Source organism: Trematomus bernacchii, unplaced genomic scaffold (genome assembly GCF_902827165.1).
Source record: "Trematomus bernacchii unplaced genomic scaffold, fTreBer1.1, whole genome shotgun sequence".
In the NCBI taxonomy this organism is placed as follows: Eukaryota; Metazoa; Chordata; class Actinopteri; order Perciformes; family Nototheniidae; genus Trematomus; species Trematomus bernacchii.
The window spans coordinates 16,866,835-16,884,559 of NW_022987714.1; the positions used below are offsets into that span (position 1 = coordinate 16,866,835).

At 41.0% G+C, this 17,725-nt stretch overlaps 1 protein-coding gene across 1 annotated transcript; it reads left to right on the top strand.

The window, feature by feature from the left end:
* The first annotated feature begins 14,854 nt into the window (after positions 1-14,854).
* fa2h (fatty acid 2-hydroxylase) lies at positions 14,855-15,358 on the top strand. Its single transcript, XM_034141837.1, has one exon. The coding sequence runs from the start codon at positions 15,032-15,034 to the stop codon at positions 15,341-15,343; it is 312 nt and encodes a 103-aa protein (XP_033997728.1). The 5' UTR covers positions 14,855-15,031; the 3' UTR covers positions 15,344-15,358.
* Positions 15,359-17,725: the final 2,367 nt, after the last annotated feature.

Below are 17,725 nucleotides of genomic sequence, written 5' to 3' on the forward strand. Positions count from 1 at the left end.
CGCTACAATGAGGAAAATAAATTACGGGCCAAAAGTTTTATTTACAAGTATTAAAAGTAAGCAGAGGGCACCAAACCAACTGAGACCTGTCTGTCCGCTGCATCTCCGCACACTCTGGGTGTTTCTCAATCGCGAGTACGCTTGCTTGGTAGCACATGTCTGCCGAGCATCTTGCTTCAGAAGCGAGTCAAGAATACTTCCTGGCATTCGGAAAACGAAGTGTGGAACAGGCTAGCAAGTGTGCAGGTGTGCGTCATATGAGAGGCCCCGCATTACATCTTCCGCCACAGATTTGGGGAAATTGGTCCGTGCGCAAAGCATTGTGGGGATTTTAAGACCGCGAAGTCTACTCATGTGCAGCCTCGATATTTCTCCAAACGAAGTACGCCGGGCTCGGTAGATTTCCAAGTATGCTGGAGATTGGAACAGTACTTCGGCGGCACTCGATGACGTAGCATGCTTGAAATAGTGGCTCTGGAGCAGCTTTACTCGCGATTGAGAAACACCCACTGTACCACACACACCTACACCACACACACATACAGCTCCTAAAGCAGGGCTTCTCAAACTCCGGACCAAGGTCCGGATCCGGACCGAACACTGTGTCCCATTATAAAAAAAATAAATAAATAAATAAATAATAATATAATAATTATAATGATTCTGATCAATTAATGTACATCATTGTGTATGCGCGTCTTGTGTCTGACGCATTGTGAGAATGAACGTGCATATATATTTACTTGTGTGCGCGAGCGTGACACGCACTGCAGACCGCAAGTTAACCGCAAGTTTACCTTGACTTTCTAATGCTTCTAATGCCTTTTTTGCCGAGGTTCAAGGCATTGGCTACAGACAAACAGTGCCATTTCTCCCATAGTTCAAGCCATCATACTGTATGTATATATTGAATGTGTGTGTGTGTGTGTATACAGGGGCGCCGTTTACCGACAGGCAAGGCAGGCAAGTGCTTGGACCAGAAGGGGGCCCCCAAAGAAGGTAGATTAAGAAGGTCCACAGCAACGACAACATGAAACACCCTTTAATTTACTGCAACGGGGGGGGGGGGACTTTACTGGCATTGATCCGGACCAGTGACCTTGTATAAAGTTCACAAGTGGACCTTTAATAAAAAAGTTTGAGTACCCCTGTCCTAAAGCATAGCTACAGCTATGTGTGTATTTTATTATGTGAAGCGCTAAATGGTTTTAGAAAAATATCGACTCTTTGTTTGTAGATATCTAATAAACTAAAGCATACAAATAAAGAGAGTAATGTAGGCCTGTTATACTGAGTGATATATATTATACACACTGCTCTGCTTTCTGCACGGACCTCACAGCTGTTCTCACTGTAAACATCGCGTCGCGATGAAAGCAGTTAATAAAATAATATCCAGGGGATGCATGCAGAGCTGTCATTGGCTGAGATAAGTCCGGCCGTGCATCACGACTCTTTTAAACATCACTGTTGCCGGAAATGCATCCGCGAAGGAGCCGTGGAGGACCGTGGAGGACCCATCAGTGTATCCTCGGTTATAGCTCCTCCAGAGAGCCTCCTCGACGCTCGATGCTCGGTCCTCGATGTGCATTTAGAGAAATGAGATGTCCTTCAACATGGCGCGCTAAAATTCATTTCCGGGTCACTACCGGAGGACCGAGGAGTCGAGGAGTCGAGGAGGGGGATTTGATGAAATGAGAACGGCCCCTAGTGTCTACCGCCTCTGCGTAGAATAACAGTAGCAACAAGAACCTGTGGGCTCACGTGCGCCCCCTTCAGTGTGGCAGCTTTTTCAGTGGGTGCGTTTCACTTCTCTTATTTTTCATTTCCTCGCTGTCAGTACCCGATCTGCCCGATCTGTACTGCGCATGTGCGAGATGGTCCGCCATATTGGACAACTACATACGGCAACTCTAATAGGACACTTGACACAGTGGCGTTTGGCAAAGCAGAAAAAGAACCGAGAGAGATGAGTTATTGTACAACGTGACTTCACTATTATTTAACAGTTCTTTTATTTGGGGTTAAGTACATTGTCAGAATAAGTGAGAAGTGGATTTAACTTCTGTTAGAAGTTATGCCCTAGTTAGTATATGCCATACATTTTTGCATACATTCACAGTAAATATTTATTCAGTATGATAGCTGTCTAACAGAAGTTAAATCCATTTCTCACTTATTCTGACAATGTACTTAACCCCAAATAAAAGAACCCAATAAAAAGAGTTGTTAAATAATAGTGAAGTCGCGTTGTAATAACAATAACTCATCTCTCTCGGTTTTTTTAGTTTTCTTTGTGTGCTTTGCCAAACGCCACTGTGTCAAGTGTCCTAGTTGGGTTGCCGTACGGAGTTGTCCAATATGGCGGACCATCTCGCACATGCGCAGTACAGATCGGGCAGGGGGGCAGATCGGGTAGTGACACTCGCTCCTCGGTCTCGGTATCACCGGAAGTTGATTTGTCTGCGCCATCTTGAGTACCGTCCCAGTGGCCTTATACAGTGGCGAAGTCCCTCCCCTTCCGGTGGACCTCCATGGGACCTTATTTCGGAAAAATTATGTATTGAAGTCAATGGAGAGAGAAAGATTATCTTTCGATCCCGTTTGAATTGTGCCACGAATTACACACATGATGTTTGTCAATTTAAAAGATAATTTTGTAAGTCAAAAAAAAAAAATGTCGTAAAACTGTGAAGTAACACATTTGTTTGTGTGAAACGCTCAATGAACTACATCTCTGGTCTTCAAAGGGTTCACGAAATATGACTACTACTCTTACTGTTTCACATTTTGGGTTACTTAATGTTATTTCATGTTAAGGCTAATACAAATGACAAGGCTAACCCCTAGATTCCACCGGGTCCGTCTGCGCCGCGTTACGGCTGCGCCGCGGTTTTGGTCCGGCCTCCTCCGGCGTCATACCCTACCAGGCGCGTTTCAGAAGCATTTCAGAAGCGGAGAGTCTTGCCTGCCGGCTCGCAGTTTTTGTTGATTTGGGCATATTTCCTGGTCAGGCTACTTTGTACAGACAAAGTTAATAATAACTGTAATATTCCAGTTATAAACGACATGAATCAAAGATGTGTTGCTGTATTTTAGTGGAAAAATGCATTCATCATCATAATTATTCTATATATATAATTTACACAGTGCCTGTAAACCGGAGGAGAACGCTGGCATTTCTCCTCCTACTTGAAAGACTACGGAGGGATAGGGTCTGCAAAATTAGTTTGTGTGTGTGTATATATAGGTCTATATAGCTCTGAACGTTCCACTTCCTGCCTGCCCGACCTTACGTTACGGCTGCGCCGCGACAAAAATAGGATTCGATCCTAATTTTAGAAAAGCCCTGCGCCGAGCCGCTTCTGGGACGCTTCTGGGACGCTTCTGGGACGCGTCTGAGCCGTAACGCGCCGCGTGTGGTGGAATAGCACCCATTGACTAGAGTGGCCGCGATCACCTTGAGCACCGCGGCGCGTCCGTAACGCGTCCGTAACGCGTCCGTAACGCGTCCGTAACGCGTCCGTAACGCGTCCGTAACGCGCCGCAGACGGACCCGGTGGAATCTAGGGGTCAGGCTGTAATGCTAACTAACGTGCTTGCTACTAGCTAGATAGCTAACTTGATCCAGCCACTCCTGGTCCTTTCATCAGACGGGAAGCGAAAGAACGAGCAAGACCCATTGCTGGTATGATTACAACCTGGTACAAAGCACACAGGCATCTTGTTAAAGTTATCTTATCTTAGCTATCTCTTATATTTAGTAGAGGAAAACAATTATGACATCAGTTATGACATCCCTTACGCGACTCTGGGATTTGTAGTCTTTCTAGTTGCGTATTTTTCATAGTCTTATATTTCAACAGTTTTACAACAAACTGTGACTTTTTTGACATGGAAATGATTTTTTAAGATTGACAAACATCATATGGCACAATTCAAACGGGATCGAAAGATTTTTCTCTCGCCATTGACTTCAATACATAATTTTTCCGAAATAAGGTCCCATGAGGTCCACCGGAAAGGGAGGGACTTCGCCTCTCTATAGAGTGCCACAGTGACGCATCCTAAAACCTGGAAGTAAGTTAGCATTTTACCACTTCCGGTTCCTTCGCCAAAAGCAATGCAATTTCTCCATAGGATTTTGGAAAATAGCTCGAAATAAAGTCTGTGGTTGCCACAAATTGAAGAGGCAGATCACATTTTGTTCTACGACATTAAATACATCAGCACTCAGCAGTGACCCCACTGGTGATTTTTGAAGAGTTTACATGTCTGAAAAACGATGGTTGTTAACAAGTGGCTGAATAGGACTACAGAAGTTGTCGAGGCCGTTGTACGTCATTACACCGAACACGTAAACACTCCCGCTAAGTTTGTTTTACCCGGTGTTCTGCTTGAAAGCAAGTACCTGCCTCCTGCAAACTGTTAAAACAAACGCTTCAACTTGTACAATTTTGAATCTGTATTTTTGAATATGGATCTTAAGTTGGCGTGACGTTGAAGCAGCGACCCTGCTGTAGTTCGTTTATAGCATAACGTTAGCATTTTGCAAGTAGGGTAGACATGTGGATATTATCCGGCTGAACAAAACGTGATCCGTCTCTTAAATGTGTGTCAACCACAGACCTTATTTCGAGCTATTTTCCAAAGTCCTATTGAGAAATTCCATTGCTTTTTTGTCGAAGGAACCGGAAGGAGTTTACTTCCGGGTTTTAGGACGCGTCACTGTGGCACTCTATTTTGTGGGAAAATAATGCCTCGTCTCCTAAACACACAAACCTGCTGAATAAAGCCGTTAAAAACATAAGGAAGCTATTTCAGGTTACTAATCAGCATTTCTCTGACACTGTTGGGCTTTAATCAATGTTTGTTTAGCTTGTTTCTTTTATAACTTAATATACAGACATACAATGACTAAAACCCTTCATCTAGGTGAAATATAGAGTTTAAAATGACCAAAAAAGGTGTATCATAACGTGGCTTAAAATTGGATAAAAAGTACATTCATGACTTATGACAGACAGTAGGGGCTTGGACTGTGGGTTGCCGGTTCAAGTCCCCAACCAGACCTAAATATGGAGTGTGGACTGCTACTTGGAGAGGTCCCAGTTCACCTCCTGGGCCCTGCCCTGGTGCCCTTGAGCAAGGCACCGGACAATTACTAGGATGGGTTAAATGCAGAGAACACATTTCACTGTGTGTGCTGTATGCTCTGCATGTGTGACCATTAAAGAGAGTTTCATCCTTCCGATTCTATCTACAACACTGATGCAGGTTCAAATGGAATACATGCCAATACAGGCGACCTAACAAAACTGACTGGTACCTTGGATAAAATGACATAATTTAAATAATTTGTATATTAGATAGAATTATTAAAATGGTTCTGTCTATATATCTATGATAGTATTTTGAAATGTAAACTAAACTAAATGAATCTTAGTAGCACTTGATTTAATTGTATAGGTTGCTTTAAAAATGGTCATTTCACTTTTATCCTGTTATTGCCTGTTTATTTTATCTGGGACCTGTAGCTGGGGTAGCTCATGATAACTTACAATTTATACAGAAGTTCACCACACATCCGTTGTTGTGGTGGTTTTGTGTGAGTGTGTGTGAAGTGTCAGTTTTCTCTCTGTATAGAAACTAGAGCTTGGCTTCCTGTTCTACAACCTGACTCCTTTCTCAAGTTCAGGTAAACACACACCCACACACAGTTTTGTGGGACATCAAAACATGTTAAAGGTGTCAGGTTAGCAACAGCAGCCATAGTTGTCAGTGTAAAAGGTGATAAGCGAAAGCTTTTTAGCCACACTCCGTTTATTTTGACAACAAGATAACATTTGGATGTGTAACTTAATCTACTCCTCAGAAGTGATTTGTGTGTGCCCCCAGCCTCTCCTTTGTTTTGCCTCCAGCTTACACTGAAGTAATCATGGGGCTTCATAAAGGTCTTTCATGTATGCTGGCTCACTTGTACTACTACACCATGACAAGCCACTTTAATGGACAAGAAGTACAGCTAGGCTTCTCTATGCTGTGTTCATTATTTAGATCACATTGAATACAAATATTTCCAAGAAGTAAAGGTGGGCTGTGGCTCAGGAGTTAGAGTCCACCAATCAAAGGTTTGAAGGCCCCTTCAGTTAACATGTTACAGTGTCCTCGGGCAACGTTTATGCAGGGGTTAGCATTTAGCCACTGACCTGACAGACTATGTGGAGGGTGCATATTCTCCATTTGTTAGCATTGGTTTTCTCTGGGTTCCTGCCTCAGTCCAAAGACATGCAGGTTAGATGTTGAGTCTAAACTGCCCATGTTTAAAATGAAGCATAATTGGTTTGTCTGTCTTTATGTGTAAGCCCCCTTTATTGCATTGTGTTCTGTACCATTGCGAATGTATAAATAGAAACAACTTGGTTTTTATTTGGGGTGCGCCAATTCCGTCAAAGGAAATTGGCTAGTTTGGTCAGAAAAAAATATTTGATACTGCAGTTATCATTTTCAATCTTAGATTTATTAAAACTTTATTGCACAATTAGGAAACTAACTTTAAAAAAAACAACACTACATGGAAAAAAAACTGGAAACAGCTGCCTTTTCACAAATGTAGACATTCATTTGAGTTAATTAGCTAAATATATGTTAATAGCTTTCCAGCGCTTCATTATGTGTGCATTTTTTCTGCATTTTTCTTTCATTCAAAAGTAAATTCATTTATCAAATGGATACATATTTCAACAAAACAACAAGGTGCATTGAACAAGCCCTGTGGAGAGAAGGATAAAAGGGGCAGGCATCCCGATATAATTTCACTCCTCAATTCCTCTACAGGAAGAAAAGAAAACACCAAACAGCCCAAATGGTTTTTAAGTTTTTTTGTCGGGACAGAGATCATGTCATCGTTATTTGACGGGCCGCAATTCAACCGAACTTCGTCCTCCAACATCCTCAGGCACATGGCCTTCTGTCCAAATCGGAATAATCTGGAAGAACTTTTCCATTGGAGGGCAGATGATCTCCCATGTTGCTCTGAGAGTTGAAACTTGGTGGATAGTTAGCGGCCTGCCATGTCTCATAGTGTCAGCCGACACGTTTTATACTGCGTTTGTGTCTAAGACCATTTGGGATGCATTTCTTCTCCGATTTGGTGCCGGGCAACGCGGGGGCCGGAGCTGCAGACACTTGCTTCCTGTGAAACCAGAGACAGAAGAAAAGAAATGAGAGCAGGAAGTGTGATTGTGTGTTTGTTCTGGCGGTCACACAAGAATATTTAATTATTAACAGCAGACTCCTGTGGCTTGATAGAACCAGTGTTGTAGGGCGGCCATGTCCAGCACACACAGGATTGTTATTATTCTCCATCAATGCATCAATAATTGAATAACAGCTATCAGCTTGATGGATTCATGGATGGATACAAAACTCTATAGCGTGTCATTACCCCTGAAGAATCAATACTTTTAAAAACTGCGATAGTTTCTCAAATGAGAAAAACATTGGTAAAATAACTTTAATTTGATATGTTTTACTTTTACTATTACTCTTCTTTTGCTATTGACCGGCAGAAAAGTATCAAGTAACGGACTTTAAAAAAAAATGTTCCCCTAAATATTAGTGTCCTACAATAAATCACCTTTTTCCGACTTACATTTGATTTTTGTGCTGATTAATATGACTTGAGTCAACCAAACATTATCCATTATTTTCATATTATAAATGTTTACCCATGTTAGCATATGACTGGTAATTTGATTCATCGTTTGGTCCACAACATTGTTCTAGACCTTGGTCCAGACCATAGGCTATGTTTAAAGAAAACTGGATACAGTGTAGTGTGGGTCTACGTTCATTTCTATAAAAGTTGCTCATTTGGCGCATGAAGCCAAATGGCCCGACTCCCGTGAAATAAAATAGCCTGGTTTTCCCTGGCTTTTTAGCGATCTTCCGCAATTGCATTTTCCTTAAGTCCAGACTTCAATTTGCTCCATCACAACCAGTCTCGCCTCAATCAAATGAATGAAGGGAAAAAAACTCTGGACCCAACATTTAACAACTTTTAGGACACAATGATTTAAACAAGGGATATTCAAGTTTTTGTATTGTGAAGTTGAATTATGCGCTGATTTACAGACGTTTCTGTAAGTCAATGGAAAAAGGCTTTTCGGGCCCAGAAGTTATCACAAACTAACACTGAAGTATAGTAGAACTGTTTGGCCATTACAAATATTTGAATAACCACCAAACTCACTTCCTGGGGGTTTGGTCCAGAGTTAAATACCTCTACAACTTTTTTAATGTTATTAATTCGTTTGACATATTCATGGTCCCTAGAGGATGAACCCTAATGCATTTGGTGACCCCCTGACTTTGCCTATGTCAGAACCAGCAGATCAAACTGTTGACTTATCCAGCTAAATATTTAAATATTTTATCATCTTTATAAACTAATGACTTTACCTGAGTTGTTCCTCACCTGGCAGCAGCAGCAGCAGCCTCTCTGTTTCTGACCTGCTTCATCACCTTCAGCATGCGACAGATCTGTCTTAGGGTCATTTTTGGAGTGTGGCCAACCAGGCGGGGCCGCGGGGCGCAGCGAGGGCCCCGGTACACAAAGAGAGACATGTAGTTAGCACTTGGTCCTTTTCCAAACAGCTGTAGAGGCTGAGAACTGCCATAGCAGGAGGCAAACTGGAAGAAATTGAGAAGTGAGGGAAAGGTGAGAGGATTGACATACATACAAGTGGATGTTGTTTCTGTAAGCTTTTCAATTTTATCCCACAGACTAATTTGGAAACAGAAATAGGGTTATGCCATTTGAACTGTATTAATTTTGATATAAATCTATATATTCTGAGTAAAGATTTACATTTATGATATTTGAATACAAATTTTAACTTCCCAAATGTATCTTATATTTTCTATCATAAAATCAGGAGGCTGTATTCATTTTACCGTGGTGTTAAACAAACTAACAACCTAAAAGTAGCATTTATGCATTCAATGTGTCCATAAAGTGATTAATGTAATATTTGGTTGTCTTTATGGTAGTTTAGTAATAGAGAAATGTCTGTGGAGGACTAATCATTTACATTTTAAGGTACCTGACGATTTGCGTTTAAATGTAAGATTAAATAACAACTAGAAGACAAATAATTGCATGTCAGTACATTGAAATATGGATTAGCCTATAGCACACTACTAGACGAACTGAATGTATGTGTTATTGCCTAAGTGAACAAAATGAGTGATAAACCCTAAATGTGTAAAGTGATTAATGTGCTTTTACCCCTGATGCATCATGGGAAATACCGATCAATATCTAATTACCAATTGCTATTGTTGGCCTCCCAACATGATAATCTACTGGAGCATAACAGAATGGTAAGCTGGATAGCTCAGGCAGAATGAGGCCATGTGAACAGCCACAGTCTCAGCTGTGTGCTGCTGTCATTCACACTTCAAATGTTACACTCTGACACACACACACACACACACACACACACACACACACACACACACACACACACACACACATACACACACACACACACACACACACACACACAGATATCACACCATTTTAATTAGTGTACAAGCCATCTTCTTTCTCTCGCAGACATAATTACTGCAGAAACCAAAGACACACACACACACACACACACACACACACACACACACACACACACATACACACACACACACACACACACACACACACGCACACACACGTTGACCTGCTACAGTATCTAAACATTGTCATGTAAAGCAAATATGTATCATATCCAATTCCTACAATATCAGTATTACTATTTTATTTGACAAAATTCCTAGATATACATTTTTGCACAAAAACGTAAATGTTTGGTAGGTATGTGCACGTGTTGAAGTTTAAACTGTTAGCACTGTAGCTTTCTTCCTTTAGGTTTATTTATCTTGCTGATCTACTTGATAACATTCTTGCCTAAGATGCCATGTTCCAGCGGCTACATAGACTTCTATTGCACATTTTTAATTCAACTTCTCGTGTTTAAATAAATGTGTATTTTCTTTTTGGAAACTGTCACAAAATCTAATTTCCCCTCGGGATAAATAAAGTATTCTGATTCTGATAACTATCACCTCAGGTTACAATTATAATGATAATGTTTTATCATGCTTGTTTTAGTTTATTCGCATTTTTGTGCATTTAATGTTTTTTTTATTAATATATTACCATTTATTTTTATTATTAATATGTATTATTTTTCTTTTTCATGCTCTTTCCCTTAGTTTGCCTCTTCCTCCTACCTTTCACATGTCCACCTTATAGATATTTGTCATGCACAAGATACAAAACTCAATAACAGAGTTCAGACACTTTTTAAAGCGTGAGGAACACAAGCAGTAATCACACACACATCTCTACTTGTGAGGACACTTACTGAAATAATGCATTCCCTTACTCCTTACCCCAACCCTAACCCATCACAACAAATGCTAAACCACAACCCTTGCATTTTCCTTAACCTTATTGTAGCCCTTAAATGTCCTCACTTTCCACAAATGTCCTTATTTGTAAGGTCTAAAACTCTTGATCCTCACAAGGTACAAGTACATGTACACACACACAAACAAGCCACATTGGTACTTACAGGAACGACGGTAGCCATGTTCGAGGGTTGATGCTCTCTGGTAAAGAAATTGCGTTCAGAATGAGAATAGTTGCCTTCTTATAGATGCTGACATGACCAGGCCAGATTATAGGCCAATCATCTTCAGAGGTCAAAATAACCCCGCCTACTTCTGACATCACCACGGTAAGGTCCCACATCCACAAGCTTGTTGCTTCAGGTTACAAAGACACTGATACACAGTCTATTATTGAGGACTCTTTTGTTATACAGGGTATATTTAGAAGCAGCTGTAAATCTGGGAATAAAGAGAGAAAATAGTGGAGCATGATAATTTAGAGAAGACTTAAAGGACAGACTGATGTCAACAGAGAAGGGAGAGCTGATAGAATGGGCGAGGAGAGAAGAAAAAAGAGTGATGGAGGGGGAAACCAGGTGGACAACAATAGGTAGTAGACAGGCGTCACACAGTGTAAGGTGATGTGTCTGAACAATGTGAAGCATTGGTGCGTGTGCATTTCAATCAGTACATTATTACACATCAATGATGGGAAGAGACAATAAAGGTGTGACACACTATGATGTGTTTTCTAGTTTCTATAGAAACGAAACAGGAGAAGGGTTGAAAAGTCAACGCGTCTCTTTTAACCGTCATTCAAACTCATTGTCTCAGCACATAAACTGAACATTTAAGTTGCCAAAGATACCAAACGATATGCAGGCATGATACAAATAATTTAATTTGAACAATTTTAATTATACGATTAATTTTGGTGTGTGGGAGAAAACTCCGTCTGGAGGGAACATTAGGATTTGCAGACCATTTACATGCACAAAAACCTATAAAATGTACCTATAAAATGTACCTATAAAATAAAACCCATAAAATGTACATGCACAAAAACCTATAAAACACACTACAGGAAAGGGAAAACCCTAAAAACATAATAGAGCCTCTTTAGTACAAAGCAGTGCTTACTTGTGGTCCCTCATCCCAGATTAATAAGGGTCACTGGAGACATGTGATGTGAGCAGTTTAAACACATTATGCAAAGGATTATTTTCTTTATTCATCTTGTAAACTTCAAGGTTAAAGGGCCCATGTCATGGCCATTTCCACTGATCATAATTCCATTGTTGAGGTCTACTAGAATAGATTTATATTGTGCAATTTTCCAAACTCACATTGGTTTCTCATACAGCATCTCTGTAAACTACGTGTATTCACTGAATTTCACTCTCTGCCTTTAACGGCTCGTTGTAGCTCCAATAGCTCCAGCCCCCACCCTCCCTGTGAGCACAGTGTGCTCTGATTGGTCGGGACGTTGTGAATCGTGCTGAGCTCCGTGGAGGTGTTGTTTCCTTGTTAGCGATACACAGCCAAACACAGCCAAACTCATCCTGAGCACAAACAAACTCACAGCCAAAGTAAAAACAATAAGTGTGGCTTGATATTGAGTAAGAAAAAGGTTGATAAACGCTGTGAGAATGGGTCTGCAGAGAGAATTTCGCCGCGATCCCAACTGTCTGTTATCAGCCTGCACAGGGAGGACAAATCAGCAGAGCTCCCTGCTCCCTGCACACAGATGTGTGTGTGAGGAAGTCCGTGGATTGGTCAATTTGGACCAATCAGCGGGGGCTTAACGTAACGGCTCTGCGGACGTAACGTAACGTAACGGCTCCACGGATTGGTCCATTTCGTTCCGGGCACGGCATGACATCATGCCGTACCCGGAACGAAATGGAAGAATCAAATGGACAATGACGTATCTCCAACGAGGCGTTTTGGGGAGGTATTTTCTGTGTTAGAGTTTTACTCGCTACAGGGTGTACTTTGAGGGTTTGTGACTCTGCACACCGTTTACATGCATAAAAACCTTCATAACACACAAGGGGACGGGTAATAACCGGAAAAGCATGACATGGGCCCTTTAACATTTATTTTGAAATATGTTGCCAAATATCAAGAAAATGTGTGTTAATAAATCAAGGAAAGCCTACTGGTAACAATACAAGCTTATTTCAAACTGTAAATATTGTATCAGACTACTGGTATACATGAAAAATGGCAGTAAATATACAAAGAATAGACACTGAACATGTATTGCGTGTGCCAGGTGTGATCCATGTGGGGGGATGGGCACATAAGAGCGGGAAATGTATCAAATTGTTGTGTATGTGTGTGTGTGCCAGGTGTGTGCCAGGTGTGATTCACATAAGGGGGGATGGACACATAAGGGGGGGGAGACATATATAGTGTGTGTGTGTGTGTGTGTGTGTGTGTGTGTGTGTGTGTGTGTGTGTGTGTGTGTGTGTGTGTGTGTGTGTGTGTGTGTGTGTGTGTGTGTGTGTGTGTGTGTTTTATCTGATCCGGATCGTTACTAATTCCTTTTCTTTACACCATGGGTGTTACAAAGTTGACTAAATCATCCAAAATTCAATGAAAGTGGTGATAAGCAATTTTATATGTTCAAATGTCTACAGTGAAGGATATCATAAAGCCTTAATGCAATCGAATGTAAAAAAAAAAAAGTTATGATTGATGAAAGTAGTACATCGGTCGAACACAACAGGAGGGTTAATTCTGTAACTACTATAGGGAAGGTGAATTATTTTGTACTAGCATCTGAGATTTCAACAACAAGTCAAAGTCAAAGAGCTTGTTTTAATGTTATTTCTGCCATGACATGCAAAAAGAAAAATGGGTCAATACAACAATATAACAAGAGATGATGTTTTTTTTTCTGATATAACATGATGTTTGTTATACTAAAATGCTGTTCCCTATCCTTCCTAACATCTACCAAGGAATGAGATGATGTTATTTTTTCAGGTGATGTTTCACCAACTATCTGAAGACTGCTGTCTCCATGTCAACACCTCACCCTCACCTATGTACTACATGTAAGCTGTATTGCGCCCCCTGCTGTTTTCCAGACCACTCTACCTCAGGGGTTAAGTATTCATTATTGTGAGCGTATTTAAGCTAGGCTATGTGGTCTTTATTATTAATGTGACTCGTCGTGAATGCTGAATTAAAATATGCATAATTAAGTCTTTTAGCTAAAGTGTTGACATTACAAGGTAAATTCACTAAAACCCACAGGAAGGCGCTCGTGGACAAGTACTGGTTCTCACGCTGCATTTATGACTATCAGTAACTTTCCCGAAATTCTCGAATTAGGTCCTAAATGTCACTTGTTACACCGAAGAATGGGTTTTTCATTGGCAACCATTGAATTTTGTTTGCAGACCTTTCAACAGTGGGTTTATAGCAAACGTCAGGTCTATTAAATAGCTTATTTAAGTAAATTGTATACAAATTAATACTAAAAAGCCTTATACTTTAGCTGCATTCACGCTCCGCCCCCTAGACAACACATATTAGTAAAATAGAAAAATCTTACATTACTTTAAATATTTTTCTTTATGACATTGTTTAAAATATTGCGGAAAGGATTTTTTCCGACACTACGTGAAGGCACCAGAGCTCATCTGTTCGGAAGATAACGCACGGCACAGATGTGTAAACAAAGACACACCCTCTGTTTAAGGAATAGCCTAAATAAAAGGAGACAAAAAACATTAACATTTTATCGACAATCTTTACTTTAATTGACCTGTTAATTATACATTTACGTTTTGGAGATGATACATTAACCCGTTTTTTAGATTTGGTGAAATATAATTCTGTCTCTATATTGAGAAACTGCAGTAGAGAACACAGTGACAGATTTACGTTAGGTGCAGTCGTTATTTAGATGTATCTGGGCTTATATTTGAGACATTTAATGCCTCATAGTAGGTAAACTCATTATGGTCATGGACCATGTTATCGATTAGGAAGTGATGACGGATTATATATATATATTGTTTATTTGAGGTTCATAATGATCTTTATTTGAAATAACCTACGTTAAAGTATTTGAAATAAAATGTAATTAAAAAATAAAATAGTTTTATGTTTGCTTTACACATCAGCCTTGAGAAGTTATCTTTATTGTCGCGCGAAGAGTGTTTTCAGAGCAACAGGTGCGTCTGGATGCCTTTAGGGAACTTGTAAGAATCGGTCATTGTGGTAGTCTTACATAAAACTGGTGCTAGAAGACAACAAACCGTTATGTCTAAAGCTTGTATAAGCAACAAAAACCACCCCCAGGGAGGCGTTTCAAGTTTTGAAACACCTGTAGGCTGCTGCGATGATTACTAAGACTAGGCTGTTTACCGAGTATTTGAACGCCTCACAGACCCCGCCTCTCGCTGCTGTCCTGCGGAGAATAGTTAAGAGTTTACTGCCCCTGGGTGTAATCGGTGAAGTTGAACTCTCAGTCAGCAGTCAGGTACACGGCCCCCCGAGGAGGTCTTTCTGCTCTCCTCCCTGTATTCACTTTTCTGCATTTTATTTTTTTATCAATATGTCTCCCTCCACGTCCCCACGGTTCTTCACGGAGAGGGAGGTGGCCCGCCACTGCTCCAAGGACTCCTGCTGGGTGCGTCTGGGGACCAGGGTCTACGACGTGACCTCTTTCTTGCGGATGCACCCGGGCGGGGAGGCGCTGATACTCCGGCGGTCAGGGAAGGACGTAAGCGGGGAGATGGAAGGACCCCCCCACCGGCACTCGGAGAACGCACGGCGATGGATGGAGCAGTACTATATCGGGGAGCTGGACAGGGACAGTGGCACCGAGGAGGCACAGGTAGGGTCTGACCAGAGACATATGACGTAGAGAAAATACCTGTTACACTGGAGGGTCGTCAGGGTGTGTAAGAGACTGACAGGTGGTCTTTCTACCACGAATATGGCCTCAAGTCAAGGCTGTAGCCCTGCACCAGAGGTGGAAGAAGTATCTTGTACTTAAGTAAAAGTAGAACTACCAGAGTGTAGGAATACTCTGTTACAGGTAAAGTCCTGCATTCAAAATGTCACTCAAGTAAAAGAAGAAAAGTATTAGCATCAAAAATATACTTCAAGTACCAAATGTAAAAGTGCAGATTGGCCCATTCCAGAATAATATATATTATATGTTTTGATTATAATTATTGATCATTAAAGTGTTATCAAAGCTGGTAAAGGTGCAGCTAGTTTTAATGACTTAGTATACTGCAGGGTAGCTTGTGAATTTATTCCAGGTGGAACTAAAGTCCTTTTTAAGTATTGTTTATATTTCACATTAATAATCAAGATCTGCATAGTAACTAAAGATATGAAATAAATGTAGTGGAATAAAAGTACACCATTTACCTCTGAATTTTAATGGGGTAGAAGAACAAATGAGCAAAAAATGTAACCACTCAAGTAAAGTACAAGTCAAAATTGTAAGTGCCGTACTTGAGTAAATGTACTTAGTTACTTTAGCATACTGCCCTACACTCATAATTTGAAAAGCAGTTGCATCTGTTTTAAAATGTAAGCGGCTCTATTAACGCCCCTTAAATAGTGAAATCAGAGGAAAATGTCCCCTAGCCTGTAAACTGTGCCTGGGGAGCCATTATGTTGACAGCCATGACATGCTGCGAACAGGTAATTTAAATTGGCTGCATTGGATGTTTTTTGAAGTTGAGAGGCTCTGTTAGTAACAGGTGTATAATTGTCTCTCACTTGACTTTACTGGCCGTAACTGTGAGGCAGAGAAAAAAAAGGAACTCCCCTCCCCCTCCCCCTCCTCCCGGAGTATTGAATGTAAGGGAGGGAATGAGTGGAAAGAGACACACAGGGAGGGGTCTGGCTCCATGCCTGTGTAATATCTGGAGGAAAGGAGCATAGCCGGGAGGGGCGTTCAGGTGATACCTGTGTGTGTGTGTGTGTGTGTGTGTGTGTGTGTGTGTGTGTGTGTGTGTGTGTGTGTGTGTGTGTGTGGTGTGTGTGTTCGTGTGTGTGTGTTGTGTGTGTGTGTGTGTGTGTTGTGTGTGTGTGTGTGTGTGTGTGTGTGTGTGATGTGTGTGTGTGTGTGTGCTGTGTGTGTGTGGTGTGTGGGTGTGGTGTGTGTGTGTGTGTGTGGTGTGTGTGTGGTGTGTGTGTGTGTGTGTGTGTGTGTGGTGATGGTGTGTGTGTGTGTGTGTGTGTGTGTGTGTGTGTGTGTGTGTGTGTGTGTGTGTGTGTGGTGTGTGTGTGTGTGTGTGTGTGTGTGTGCTGTGTGTGTGTGTGTGTGTGTGTGTGTGTGTGTGTGTGCTGTGTGGTGTGTGTGTGTGTGTGTGTGTTGTGTGTGTGTGTGTGTGTGTCCCCTTGCGATTGACCCACGGACGCTTCCCCTCATTTGTTGTACGGTGACCTCCCCACTCTACTTTTAGCTCTCCTCTGTCTCTGTGTGTTTCCCTTTGTGGTGAGGAGGGAGAAAACAGCAAGTTTGGGCATAAATCTCATGCCGACAGAGTTCACATTTACATGCTTACCCTTCTCATGCATTGTGTGTGGGTGTATATCAGTATTCAAAGTTTACACAATTGCATTTTTCTGTTCTTCTTTCACATCTCTAGGGCTTCAGTCACTGATAAGTCATAAAAAATGTGGACTTTTGGACTTTTTTTGTCTTTCAGATATTGGACTTAGATAGCATTCTGCACATGTGGTGTCTGACATGTTGGCAGGTATCCTGTGAAAGTTGTATATGTAGTTAGACCCTTACAACAGCCAGACACATTTTCACACATTCACACTGGCTGTTCAAAGTTTCAGTCGTTAGTGGTTTTCCTTTGTTAACTGCTAGCATCACAATATCCTCCACAAAATGCAAAGGTCATCACACATTTTCATTTCTTTAAAATTATAACTACGACTTGTTTAGGCATGATTCAGCATGGTTAGTGTTTTGCAGAAGTCTAACTCAAGGTTTGAGCCTCGAGGGGAAAATATGTTGAAAGAAATGCCATTAAAATTCTAAAGTCACAGAGACTGCTGAAATGTGACAATTGAAGTCTCAAGAGTCACAAGGACATTCCAGTTGTTAATCAAATATAACCCTTACTTAATTTGTCCTACAGGTATGGCTACAAAACAAATGGTTCTTACTTTGTCTCCTTTTTAAAGTCACTTAGAGACCTTGGTTAAACTGCAAATGATAAACCTGCACCACAATGTGTTCTTTAATGATGCCTTATGGCCTGGCAGTAAA